General features: G+C 46.4%; 1 protein-coding gene across 2 annotated transcripts in view; it reads right to left on the bottom strand.

Annotated features, from left to right (window-relative positions):
- Nucleotides 1–13,754, bottom strand: part of EDC3 (enhancer of mRNA decapping 3) — a 54,356-nt gene that overhangs the window by 2,645 nt on the left and 37,957 nt on the right. For both annotated transcript variants that reach the window (XM_040257248.1, XM_040257247.1), the window contains 2 exons: nt 7,618–7,771; nt 2,364–2,581 (listed from right to left, as the gene is read on the bottom strand). In XM_040257248.1, coding sequence (XP_040113182.1) covers nt 2,364–2,581; nt 7,618–7,771 — 372 coding nt within the window. The remainder of the gene's footprint in view (nt 1–2,363; nt 2,582–7,617; nt 7,772–13,754) is intronic.

Here is a 13,754-nt window from a genome sequence, read left to right on the forward strand (position 1 = left end):
CCAAGGGTATGTCAGCCCAATAGACCACTGTCCTCATGGAGCTCCCAGGCTGAAGCACTGTCATGCTGGGTGAGCAGAGCTTCTCAGGACATGAGGCCCCTGCCTCTTCTGCACATCTAACTTCCTGGTAAATTATAAGCTCTGAGAAGGTGGGATCTATTACCAAGTCAGCCTTGAGGGGGAGGATGTGACCAGGGCCCAGGAGAATTGGGCTGACTGCCATTTGCTGTCTAGCCCAAGAGGTGTGAATAGGCAAGAGCATGCTCACTCTACACCAGGCTGGCCTGCTCCCACACTGGCCTTGCTGGTCCCCTATTATAGAAATGAGCCCTTCTTGCAGCCCAAACTTAAGAACAGGGAAGGAACTCTCACTTCTCCCAGGTGTTTAAAAAGGCTTCTCTACTCTCACCTAGCCTCTGGCACAGTGTAAGAACAGATGGCTCAATAAGCACGTAAGTCCTGACCAGCCCAAGAGGTTAAACTGAGACTAGCGGAAATCAGACCAAACTCAAGGGTAAACATCCTGGAGCAACTGGGATAGGAAGCCTTGTGGGCAGCTAAGGAAGAATAACTGCCTGAAAAAGGGCATCATATTACAGATCTTAAGAGGAGGAATCCACATAAAGAACCCCTCCCCAGGTCTCAGCCTTAAGTACTAACATACCTCAATTAGAGTCTCAGAACAGGCCACCACAGGTGGGGATGGGGGTGTCCCTGTGAGCCCTGAGGCTTTTGAGAGTGGGAATGGCATCTTCCCTTCGAGTTAAGAGACAGGTTCTGGCCCTATCTTGCCATCTGATCCCTGGCAAGGCCCTTTCTCTGGGCCACATTTGCTTGCTCCACTTCTCCCGTTTTCATTTCAACCCACTCCAATCAGACCACGCTTCACCGTACCACTTAAAACTGCTCCTGTCAAGATCACTAGGGGTGTCCACACTGCTGGATCCAGCAGTCAAGTCTTTGAGTCTGAGTGAGGTGGAGAGTCGCTTTAGGAATAAGTAGCAGAAAGATATAATCCAGCTCGGGTTCCAGACGATCATTATGTCTGTTGTTTGAGCACAGACTGTAGACGTACACAGAATTATTAAGGCTGTTGTAATAATTGGAACGAGAAGTGATGGTGGCTGAAGACTTCAGATGAAGTCTCCATCTCCATCTGAACTCAACCTAGAAAGGCTTGCTGACACAGCTGCTCACACCCTCTTTTCTTTACTTGTCTTCCAGGTACCAGACTCTCCAGGCTTTCCTTCTCCTTCAATGACCACTCTTTCCCTGTCTCTTAGCTGGTCCCTTAAACTTCTAACCAAAGAACTCACTCTAACAACCTATCTAGTCTCTCTTCCTAGATGATACCTTATCCAGGCTCATTACAGCTTTAAACACCAGCTCCTCACACTTGTAACTCCAGACTGGATCCCTTCTCTTAACTTCAGACTCACCTCCATCAATCAACATTTCCACCTGCCTATCCAAAGGGCATCTCCAACTGAGCTTCTGCTCTTCTTCCCCAAACCTCTCCCAGCTCTTCCCATCTCAGTGATGGCACCTCCATCCTTCCCGTTACTCAGGTCAAGAACCTTGGAGTCATTCTTTACCCTTCTCTTTCTCTTATCCTTTACATCCAATCTATAAACTCTTATCTTTAATACTGCTTCAGAAACTAACCACCTTTCATCACTTTCATGCTGTCTGAGCCACCATCACTTCTAATTATTACAACAGCCTTAATAATTCTGTGTACATCTACAGTCTGCGCTCAAACAACAGACGTAATGATCGTCTGGAACCCAAGCTGGATTATATCTTTCTTCTACTTATTCCTAAAGTGACTCTCCATCTCACTCAGACTAACAGTTCAAGCCTTGCATAAAGACCCACAGGCCCTGTATGATGGGCCCCGAAATATCTAAGTCTACCGCTTTCCTCCACCCAGCCCTCCAACATTTTCGAGCTCTCTTCCCTGTTTTATTTGTCTCCATAACACTTACTACCATCTGACCTGAGAGAAATGTCACTTGTCATCTGTCCTAACCAGAATGTAAGCTCCACAAAAGTATGGATTAAGAAAAAAAAAAAATCTATCGCCATATCCCCAGTGTCAGGAACAGCATCCATTCTGTACTTATCTGTGAAACGAATAAATGGATCCCCACCTCTCCATCTGAGTGGTGGGAGGAGGAAGAAGGTGAAGGGATGGGAAGTAGGCAAGTCGACACCAAAGGTATTTATTTCCTTAAGACTCTAAGACTACTCATGAGCAAAGTGCTCTTTACACCTGTGGTGCTTTTCTGCCTGTCGCCACTGGGCGGCACCACCAGACCATGAAAGCACTGAGGGCTCCCCAACCCTGTGCAAGGGCTCACCTTTGAGGCTAGACACTTGTTGGCCCTGGGTCTTGCTGAAGAGAGACAGCTCATTGGTAATAGATTCCAGCATCTTCACGAAGTTGGGCAGAAAGAGGATGACCTGGACATCGTGGTTGGCTAGGTGCCTTCCACAACTGATACCCTGAGCCCCCTTCACGTGAGGCCCACATAGCAGGGCCACTGTAGGCCTCTGGTGAACGTTTTTGGGATTCAGCCTGGAACAGAAGGTAAAGAAGCATCATCAGCCGAGACTTGCCAAACCTTTGCCCCCTATACCAGACACCCCCTGGCACCTGCTGCTCTCAGGGCCAAGGTTCTAGAGGGGATGGACAAAATCCACTACAGGCCAAGCTCACAGGGTGGCCTTCCCACTGTCCCAGACTTCATCTTTGGGTCCTCTTAGGTGGTGCTAGTGGTAAAGAACCCACCTGCCAATTCAGGAGACATGAGACCTGGGTTCGATCCCTGGGTCGGGAAGATCCCCTGGAGGAGGGCATGGCAACCCACTCCAGTATTCTTGCCTGGAGAATCCCATGGACAGAGGAGCCTGGCGGGCTACAGTCCACAGAGTCGCAAAGAGTCAGACGTGACTGAGGCGGCTTAACACGCACTAGGTAGTTCACTTGACCTTGTTCGGTGAAACACCACTGCCAGAACACTGCTTGCTAACCAAGAACACTTTCTGTTCTATACACTGTAGGACCTATTACATCAAACACTTCTCGGCAAAGAGGTTTTCCCACCTCTGCAGCCTTCTTGACTCTTCTTCCCCAATGTGCCTGCTCTGCTGCAGCAAGACCGGTCTCATCACTCTCTCTTGCACCTGAAGGTTCTTTCTTGCTTCTGCTCAAACTACTTCACCTGCCCAGAGAGCCCTTCACTTACGAATCTTTGACCCACTCCTTCTAGGATTACTCTGGCTCAATTCCTAAGAGACTCACAGCAAGTACCAAAGAGGGTAGCTGTAAATCATACTCAATTAGTTGCGAGTCCAAGTTCTCGTCTCTGAGCTGCCAGTAAGCTAATAAGGGCAACGCTGGAGCTACTACATTTCATAGACTGCTGGGTGGATGAGTGGATGTAAAGCACTCTGAACAGGAACCGACACAGAAAGGGCTCAGTTGATGCTGTTATCATTATAGTTCTGGTCACAGAGGAGGTAGAAGGCTAATGGCTCCCCGGCTGGGAGCTGCCTTGGACACTCACTTCTGATGAAGTCACTTTCTTATGCCATTCAAAGTGGAGATACCCCACCACCCCCCCACCCCAAAAGAAAGGCTGAGACCCCTCTGGTCCAGAGAAGCCGTAAATAAGGGAGTTAAAATTAGCCCTAGAGCTATGCCCAACTCCCAGACAGTGCTGTCTGCCCCTGGGCAGGAAGGCAGGGGAGATGAACAGCCAGAAAGAGGCTTAGGTCCCTGCTTGGGGTGGAGCAGGGACAGTCACTTATGGGTTTTCCCCAAAGAGAGGAAGATAGATGTTGTCAAGCCAAAGAGGAAACCCTCACTCTCCAAATAAATTCAGGGGAATTTGGTGATGTGCTTTCATACACACCAAGTCAATCATTTCGCTCCACCATGTTTGCACCGTAAGGAAATATACGTTGAGTACTTCTTCCTGCTCACAGATAACTGCAGAGTTCATCTGACTCGCCCGGGTTTATTCCCTAAATGAACTCTTCCTCTCACAGAGGCATGCCCCATCCGAGAACTCAAAGCAGACCAGACACCCACAGACCCAACGGCAGGGGTCAGAGTCCAAGCACTGGAGACTGAGCTTCACCGTGAGCCACCAGGGTCACGTGGGCCAAGTCCTTCTGCTCTCTTGAGGCCTAGCTTGCTCATTTTAAAATGGTCTACTACTTACGTTCGAGGTGAAGCAATGGGGAGCAAATTAAGTGCTATTGTGAAGGTACAGTGAAAAAAATGCATGATACTTAACATACCATGGTACTTAACATCACTTAACAGATGATGCTGTTAAAGTGCTGCGCTCAATATGGCAGCAAATTTGGAAAACTCAGCAGTGGCCACAGGACTGGAAAAGGTCAGTTTTCATTCCAATCCTGAAGAAAAGCAGTGCCAAAGAATGCTCAAACTACCACACAACTGCACTCATCTCACACGCTAGCAAAGTAATGCTTAAAATTCTCCAAGCAAGGCTTCAACAGTACATGAACCGAGAAATTCCAGATGTTCAAGCTGGATTTAGAAAAGGCAGAGGAACCAGAGATCAAATCACCAACATCCACTGGGTCATAGAAAAAGTAAGAGAGTTCCAGAAAAACATCTACTTCTGCTTCATTGACTACACCAAAGCCTTTGACTGTGTGGATTACAACAAACTGGAAAATTCTTAAAGAGATGGGAATATCAGACCACCTGACCTGACTCCTGAGAAATCTGTATGCAGGTCAAGAAGCAACAGCTAGAACTGGACATGGAACAACAGACAGGTTCCAAATTAGAAAAGGAGTACGTCAAGGCTATACACTGTCACCCTGCTTATTTAACTTATATGCAGGGTACATCATGCGAAATGCTGGGTTGGTGAAGTACAAGCTGGAATCAAGACTGCTGGGAGATATATCAATAACCTCACATATGCAGATGATACCACCCTTATGGCAAAGAAAACAAAGAGGAACTAAAGAGCCTCTTAATGAAAGTGAAAGAGGAGAGTGAAAAGCTGACTTAAAACTCAATATTCAGAAAACTAAGATCATGGCATCTGGTCCCATCACTTCATGGCAAATAGATGGGGAAATAATGGAAACAGTGAGAGACTTTATTCCCTTGGGTTCCAAAATCACTGCAGATGGTGACTGCAGCCATGGAATTAAAGGATGCTTGCTCCTTGGAAGAAAAGCTATGACAAACCTAGTCAGTGTATTAAAAAGCAGAGACATTACTTTGCCAACAAAGGTCTGTCTAGTCAGCTATGTTTTTTTCCAGTAGTCATGTATGGATGTGAGAGTTGGACTATAAAGAAGGCGCCAAAGAACTCATGTTTTTGAACTGTGGTATTGGAGAAGACTTTTGAGAGTCCGTTGGACTGCAAGGAGATCAAACCAGTCAATCCTAAAGGAAATCAATCCTGAATATTCATTGGAAGGACTGATGCTGAAGCTGAAGTTCCAATCAACAGTTTGGCCACCTGATGCGAAGAGCCAACTCATTAGAACGGACAGATGCTGGGAAAGATTGAAGGCAGGAAGAGAAGGGGACAACAGAGGATGAGATGGTTGGATGGCATCACCAACTCAATGAACGTGAGTTTGAGCAAGCTCCAGGAGTTGGTGAAGGACAGGGAAGCCTGGTGTGCTGCAGTCTGTGGGGTCGCAAAGAGTCGGACATCACTGAGCAACAATTAACAAACATGAAAGTGATTACGGAGGTATCTTCTTCAAAGGAAAGCCAGCAACTGTTGCAAAGAACAGTACTGTTAGCCCTTCTGAAAGCTCAGACACTGAGAGAACAGACAGGCACAAGGACAGTCAACCACAAGAAGCTGACCAAAGAGGAATGGATTTGAGAAGGACATTCAGATCCTGTCCCCAAACTGCTATTTCTGGGAAGCCACTTAATGGCCTCAAATACTTCCAGGAAGAGCTTCTTCCAAGGGTTGCCCCTATGGCTGCTCTGGGAGGAGGTTCAACAGTCAGCAGACCCAAGAGCATGCTATACTGCAGAGGGCAACTTGCACTATTGTCCTCCTTTGCGTCTCCATTGGCTCTTCCCCAGCACAGGCCAGGCCAGAGATCCGGGTGGGAAAGCAGGCCTAAGTCAAGGGGCAAGGTGGATGAACACAACTCTACAGGGAGAGGAGTGGAGAAGCAAGGAGGGGAAACCTCACTGTCAGTGTGGATCACCTTAGCCACAACCCTCCCACAAGACTAGCAATGTCCTCCTCTTCACTGACAAACCCAGCAGACACCTGTCGACCTTAAATGTGCTTGCTCACTCAGCATCAGCACTGCTAACCATCCCTTTATTCCTCAAACACCATTTCTTTGGTTCTTAAGCCTTGCCCTCTTGGTTCTCTTACCTCTCTGGCTTTAAACTTTCTCAGCTACTTCGGAAGGCTCATCTCTTAACTAGGCTTTAATGCTGATGTTTCCCAGAATTCCATCCCAGGCCCTCTCCTCCCTTCACACCTTCTCCTTAAAGGAGCCTGCCTATTCTTATACCATGTACCAGCTGATGACTTCCGGTCTCTATCTTCTGCCCAGACCTTTTTCTAAACTTCAGATCCAGATTGCTAATAGTCCATCTGCATATCTCACAGTCCTAAACTCAACATATTCAAAACAAAACCTACCACCTCCTCCATGCCTGCTCCTCTTCCCACGTTCCTTATCACAGTGACTGCTGCCACTGTCTAGCCCAGTATCCAGGCTAGCATGCTTTAAGTTCAGTGATCACTGACACTTTATTTTCAATCACCTTTCATATCCACTCAATACCCTGCCCTCTTGATTCTACCTTAAAAAGTTCCCTCATCTACCCACTTCTCTGATCCCCTCCCTCCCTACTTGGGACTACCATCACCTGGCCCCTGGCTCAGTTTTCTGTTACAATTTTCTAACTGGTTTCATGGCCTCCAATCTTGTCTCTGCTAATCTACTCAGCCAAAGTTTTTAAAAACAAAATTAATCATGTTATAGCATTACTGAAGTACCCTCAGCAGTTCCCTATCACTCAGCTGTACCAAAACTGGGTCTCTGGAGGTTCTTAGAAGGTAAGCTTCTGCTAGTTGGCAGGAGACTTAGAGTCAACTGCTACCAGGAAGGAAGAATCAAAGAGTGGTTTGTTGGAGAAGAGGCTTCCCAGGTGGTGCTAGTGGTAAAAAAAAAAAAAAACCGCTTGTCAACAATGCAGGAAACATTAAGAGACACGGGTTCATTCCCTGGGTTGGGAAGATGCCCTGGAGGAGGGCATGGCAACCCACTCCAGTATTTTTGCCTGGAGAATCCCCATGGACAGAGGAGCTGGAGGGGGGGCTACAGTCCATGAAGTCACAAAGAGTCAGACACAACTGAGCATGCATAAGCACTGGAAGAATAATGAGGACTCCCAGGACAGGGTGAGAATGGCAAACAAAAGCTGTGTAGCGTCCAGGAAAGTGACTTCACAGAGACGCACGTCAGAAGAGCAGCAGCGGAACTCCTGCGTGTGTGAGGCACCATGGTGGTGCCGAGGCAGAGCAGCGTCATCCCACACTCAGCCCCCACCCACCTGGGGGCATTTACCTGTTGGGTCCTCCGAGCAGGGTCAGTGCCATCTGACTGGCACACACGCCTGTCATCTCCAGTCTCCGCTCCAGAGTCAAGCCATGCTTCTCAGCCACAGCCAACAGCTTTTTATGCAGCTCGTAGGAAATACTTGGGACAACCAGGCCAGAGTCTGCAGTTTGAAAGGACGTGAGGAAAAAGTCAAAGTGATTACAGGAAATCAGTTCTTCAAATAGTGAAGCTGATCCACGAAAGCCAAGACTTTAAGACTGACCCTCTTCAGCCCATCTGCATAGTCCAAGACAAAGGCATGCTATGCAGCTCTCCAGAGCTCAAGCAGTGGATATGGAACTACGTAACAACTTGTTCAGGCTACCACAGAGCCGGGGTGAACTTAACCTCTAAGTTTACCTTTAGACCATGAAGGCCAAATCCACCAACATGTACCTGGTACTATCAAGAAAAGGCTGCCAACCACATTAAAACATGCTTTTCTCAAAGTAGGTGAAATGCCACTGCTGGCTGTGAGGTTTTCCTCATAAGCAGACCCCTTATTCTTGCCTAGAGGGGAACAGACACTAGCTAACCCTCCTGACCCTCTGGTCCCCACTATTCAATTTTCAGGCAGGATGACCTGTTCATCCCACCTGCTCCCCACATCCTCTTCCTCCTACTCTCCTCTACTTAGCCCTTCTGTTTGGCCAAAGAAATTCAACTAGAAACTTGCTTTCTCAAATAATTTGCTGTTTTCTCCCCCTTTGGGTGACTGTAACCTAAAACTCTTACCAAAGAGAAAGAGTACATGGGAAGTAACCTATGGTTTCCTTTAAGCTACTCAGAAGAAATCTTTTACTCACTATAAACGAATTGCAACTCTATAAAGGTTAGGGAAAATCACAGTCACTGAAAGTACACCATCAAAAATACTTGGTTTTACAAGATCAAAGTCTTCAGCAGCTCGGTACACTTGAAGAAGTCTATAGCATTACATGTCCAGTAGCAAGGTGCTGTTTCAGAGCCCAGAAAACCAGGATAGGAAAGAAACAGCAAAGTCAAAAATTGTGATCTTTTGCCTTGACATCCAACGCCACCTTACAAAGGTTAAAGCCACTGGACTGGCCCCAAGGGAGCAAACTCTCTGCCTGGCAAACCAAGAAACACAGGTTCCAATTAGCAAGTTATCAAGGGATTTTGCATGTATCTAGTTTTGTCTGGATGGATCACATGCCCCCCACACCACTTTAAAAATTTATCTGCTGCAGGCATGTGGGATCTAGTTCCTTGACCAGGGATGTACTCTGGGGCCCCTGGATTGGATGCGTGGAGTCTTAACCACTGGATGCTCACAGAAGTCCCTCAGGTACCTTTTTAGATCCTGTGTCCTCATCTGTACTGGACTGTAAACCCCTCAGAGTAGGGAAATAAGCCTCTTCCTTCCTCGATCCCCACTTCAGTTCTGTCATCTCAGCTGTATTTATTTACCAAGAGGCAAGATCTCATCAGGTACTCAAATGTATAAAACTCTAAGGCAGAAGTTTTCATCAGAAAGTTCATCACCATCCTGTTGGTTCCAGAGCCCTGTACAGAAAAATTTCTCTTCCTCACTGATGATTTCAGGAGAAATTTCCTGAGGTGCTATCAGTTATCCAGTCCTGCCTACATAGATCCCTAAAACCACAGAGAATCAGGCTATGGCTATACATTTTAACAACAGAAACCCAAGCATAAAGACTAAACTTACAGTACCCACGTCTGTATTCTCTCAAGGAAAGGCAAAATAATAATGTAATAATAAAAACCATCTCCATGTCAAAACGAACACTATCCTGTTGGTTAACTGAGCTCCTCCACCTGTCTGAGTCCTAATCCTGCTGGGGGCAGACATGACAGGCAGGGAGCCTCACCTCGCCCCTTGCCCCTTCTGAAATGTGAGCCGTTGACACCCCAGATGCTGATGCTGGAAGCTGTAGCCTGATTGCATGTCAACAGCTGATTAAACAGCCATTTATTATGGTCGGTTTCAGACATGCACATATTATCAGAACTAATTGGGAACCACTGATAGCAGTGTGAAAAGGGTGAATGAATTCTCAGGAATCCTAAGACACTAACAACCTTAAACCTGTCAGACAAGTCACGCACCTGCCTACTTCAAACACCCTCTTCACCTGCAGAGTCACGCAAGGCGAGCTTCCCCTGCAGTCTGTGCAGCTCTTTGCCTACTTATTCCCTTTCTGGTGAATCTGAAACAGGCCAGGGCAGTGCATCCTGTGCCTGGCACTCCACTAACCAAACTTCCTTTCTGGAACTAGGTCTTGCGTGACACATGCAGGTGCCTCCTCTCCAGTTTTGAGGGCTCTCCAGGGGCAGGCTGAGCATTTTCTGCTTTCTCCTCACAGTTCTTAGAGGTACAAGACTGATGGTACAGCGGGAAGAGAGCTTACCGTACTCTAGATGGCTGGCTACTGCAGCCGGAAACCGTGTCTATTATATCTCACTGATTTGTGCCAGGGGGAAGGGGCCCTGATGAACTGGCACATTTTGTAGCCCAGGGAAGGATCTGGCCAGGAATCCTTTCTGTTCAGTCTACCAGTCACGGCATCCAGGACTTCACTGTACTCTACTCTGTATCTCTAAAAGGAACATGCCAGCACTACAAAATGTTCCTTTTCAACATTTACGCACAAAGTCCAACAGGCAGACTGGCTTATCAGAAACAGGCAGAGGGAATAAAATAAACTCCGAAGGAAGGACACCAAGAACATAGCGTGTGAAGTGCAGACAATAACACTGCCAAAGCCTGAACATGGGCCAAGCCCAGTTATGTTTGGGTTGGAAGGTGGATGTTAATTGTTTGGGAACCAAGGCAATAACATTAGTGGGTAGGGCTTCTCAATATTAATATGTTCTTTACAGCTGTCGGTGAAATAAGAGAGATATAATTATAGCCAGTTCGTGACAAGCAGAGCCCTTCTTAGGATCTGATTAACCTTAGGGTATCAAGGAAAACGGCTTAAGCACACCCAGTACAGGTCAGGAGAGAAGACGCTTCCTCCCCGCACAGCTCGCCCCACAGATGGAGGCAGGGCCGTGAAGGCTCGGCATCATGTACGCTGCCCCTTCTTCCTGTCTCTGTCACTTTCACACTGCTCCTTTCAGCACACAGCATCTGGGGCCTTTCCCTCCCTTATGGACACGCGGACCTGTCCTCACACCCTCCACTGTGCTTCCCCACCCTCAGACGCCTTCCAGTGCCATGTCAAGTCCTCCTCCACAGCCTCTGCATGTGCATCCCTCCCACTCCTTCAAACCTCCCAGCCCTTCTGGTGTATAACAAGGCTCCCACGGCAAAGTGTCCTCTCCAATCCAAATTCAATCCTCACACTGGCAGGGCCTTGTACTTGGAAAGGCTGTGTGTATCCCATGTCTTATCAATGAGGAGCAGAGCTCAGTTACGGGCACAGGGATTTCTCTAGGAGTATGAATTCTTACTCCACCCTGTGGTGGTCACGTAACTGGGTGGTGATATCATGAGTTCTTTTTTGGAGTATAAAACCACTGGTAAATTCATACCTTCAGACCCACAATGTACAGACAGCCCCTGTAGACGTATATTAAGGCTGCCATAAAACGCAATTTGGTGTCAGGTGTATCTTTGAAAGAAGAATTTTTTACAAGAAAGCTAAATACTCCTAATACTCTTTATAAGAGTCCACAAGGCCTCCCATGATCTGGCCCCGCATACTACAGCTCCTTTACCTTGGAACTCAACCCCAGAAGCTCGAGACATCTGGCTGCCTTCTGGGTCCTGAGTATTCCAGGTTCCTTGTGGGCTTAGGAAGCTCGTTCCCTCACGTGCTTTCCCTCTTCTGGCATTCTCCTCTCTCTTTCAATGCTCCTCCACACCACACGTGGCTGATTCCTCCTTCTTCAGGTCTCAGTTTAAATACCCCTCAGTCTCAGCGTGTTGCTTACTTCCTTCATTGTGCTTAATGCAATTTGTAAATAACCTGTGCCTTCCTTTGGACGATCTACTCTGCCAGACTGTAAGCGCCACGCGGGCAGTAGCTCTGTCTGCCTTGCTCACTGCCATATCCCCTTTCCCACCATGCCTTCAGTGCTAGCACAGTGCCTAGCAGAGGGGCTACAGAAGTGTGTGCTGAATTCACGAATGGATGGGAAGGAAACCTGTACAACAGCCTCGGGGCATTCCATTCTGCAGCTGGATAAGAGTCCAGCTGTAACCAAAGGCAAGTGTGGGTAAAATGTTTCTGACTCCCAACTTGTTCCTTCCCCCAGTAACAAGACCAACCTCCTAGCCTCTGGACCTCATTCCTTCAGATTAACGCTCTAGTGGAACAAGCTTTGGATTCAAGAGGTAAAGGACTTCCTGACAAAGATGACTCATTGATTACAAAGGGGAAAGTATCTTTACAAAGAAGAAATCTGTTGGACAACACCTTACCAAGTGATCAAACTTGCCTCCAGGAAGGACAAACTGATGCTGTGTCCTCTTACCATGTGATACCCCACAAGAGACAGAGCGCCACCAAACTCTGGGGAAAATGTTTAACACGAAACACATCAGAAGGAAACAATCAATATATCAAAACTAAGGAGTATTCTACAAATCAACTGGTCTAGACTCTTCACAAATGTCAGTATCACAAAAGACAACAAAAGTTGTGGGAACTGTCCTGATTAAAGGACATGAAGGAGATCTGACAAATAAATGTAACACGCAATGGTTGATTAAAAATACAACTATAAAGGACGTAATTGGGACAACAGGAAAGCTTTGCATATGAAATATATATTAGATAATACACCTGTATTAATTTTAAATTTTCTGAGAGCAAACTTGTAGTGTGACTGAAGAGAGCAATATCCTGTTGAATACATATGTAAGAAGGGGTGAAACGTAAAAAACAAAATATAATGAGTTCAACTAAATCTCAAGTTGTTCAGGGGTGTGTGGTGAATCTAAATTTGTTCATTATATTATTCTAGTAACTTTTCTGAAATTTTGAATTTTTTTCAATATAAAAAGTTGGGGAGGGACTTCCTAGTGGTCCAGTGTGGCTGGGACTCCATGCTCCCAATGCGGAGGGCCCAGGTTTGATCCCTGATCAGGGAACTAGATCCCACATGGCCACAACCAAGATCCAGCACAACCACAAATAAAAAAAAAAAAATGTTTTAAAGGTGGGGATAAAAAAGAAAGATCCAAATATGATCAACAAATGTTTACAAATGTAATAATACATCAAGCCAGTGGTAGGGTGGGGAATGGCAGGAAACAGAATAAATAAAAAGAATATGAGAACAAACCACATTCTTAGTCTTACAACCTAGCTGGAAGAAAAAAATATATATGTGCAAATCCCAGAGAACACAAAACTGTGTTAACCTGACCACAAGTGTAAAATGTGGATTTCAAGCCAGGAGTTGCAGGTAGTGTGAAACCCTCAATCTGAACCACACTTGAAAGACAGGCAGAATCCTAGTCACAGTGATAAAAAAAGAGAGCACACTGGGGTGGGGGAGGGGCTATGAACAAATACAGGAGCTGGAATGGGTGTGGCAGGAGCAGATGAAAACTCCCTGCCGGGAGTCCAAGGCCTACAGGAGGACTAGCTTAGGATGGTGGGCGGGGCCAGACGTCAGAAGGCATCGTAAGCCAGGTTGTTTCATACAGGATGATGTTATACAGAACTAATTTCAAGAGACAAAGGGAGCCTGCAGGGTAGCACCATAAACTAGAAGATCATGACAATTTCAAGGGCCACACATGAAGAAGAGACTCTGGAGTCAATGAACATTGAGGATAAAGGTAAACTGCTGCAGAAGGAATCAGTGTGCTATTAAATTAGAAAAAAATGGCCTCCAGGGTTCTTTCTAGTCATGAATTTTTATGAGAAGGAAGAAGCAAAGATAGCCACAAAGTTTCACGCTGGACACTTAAAAGAATAGTGATTCCACTGAAAGAAATGGGAATACTAAGGAGTAAAAGATATGGGTGGGAGTGAATAACTAACTTAGCTTTGATATACTGAATTCAAGCAGGATGGTGGATACACTGAAATCAAACTCTTTCCTTGCTCTGGTTAGACACTTGTGGCTGTGAAATGGCAAAGAGCATATAATAGCAAAAA

Source organism: Oryx dammah, unplaced genomic scaffold (assembly GCF_014754425.2).
Source record: "Oryx dammah isolate SB20612 unplaced genomic scaffold, SCBI_Odam_1.1 HiC_scaffold_16, whole genome shotgun sequence".
Lineage (NCBI taxonomy): Eukaryota > Metazoa > Chordata > Mammalia > Artiodactyla > Bovidae > Oryx > Oryx dammah.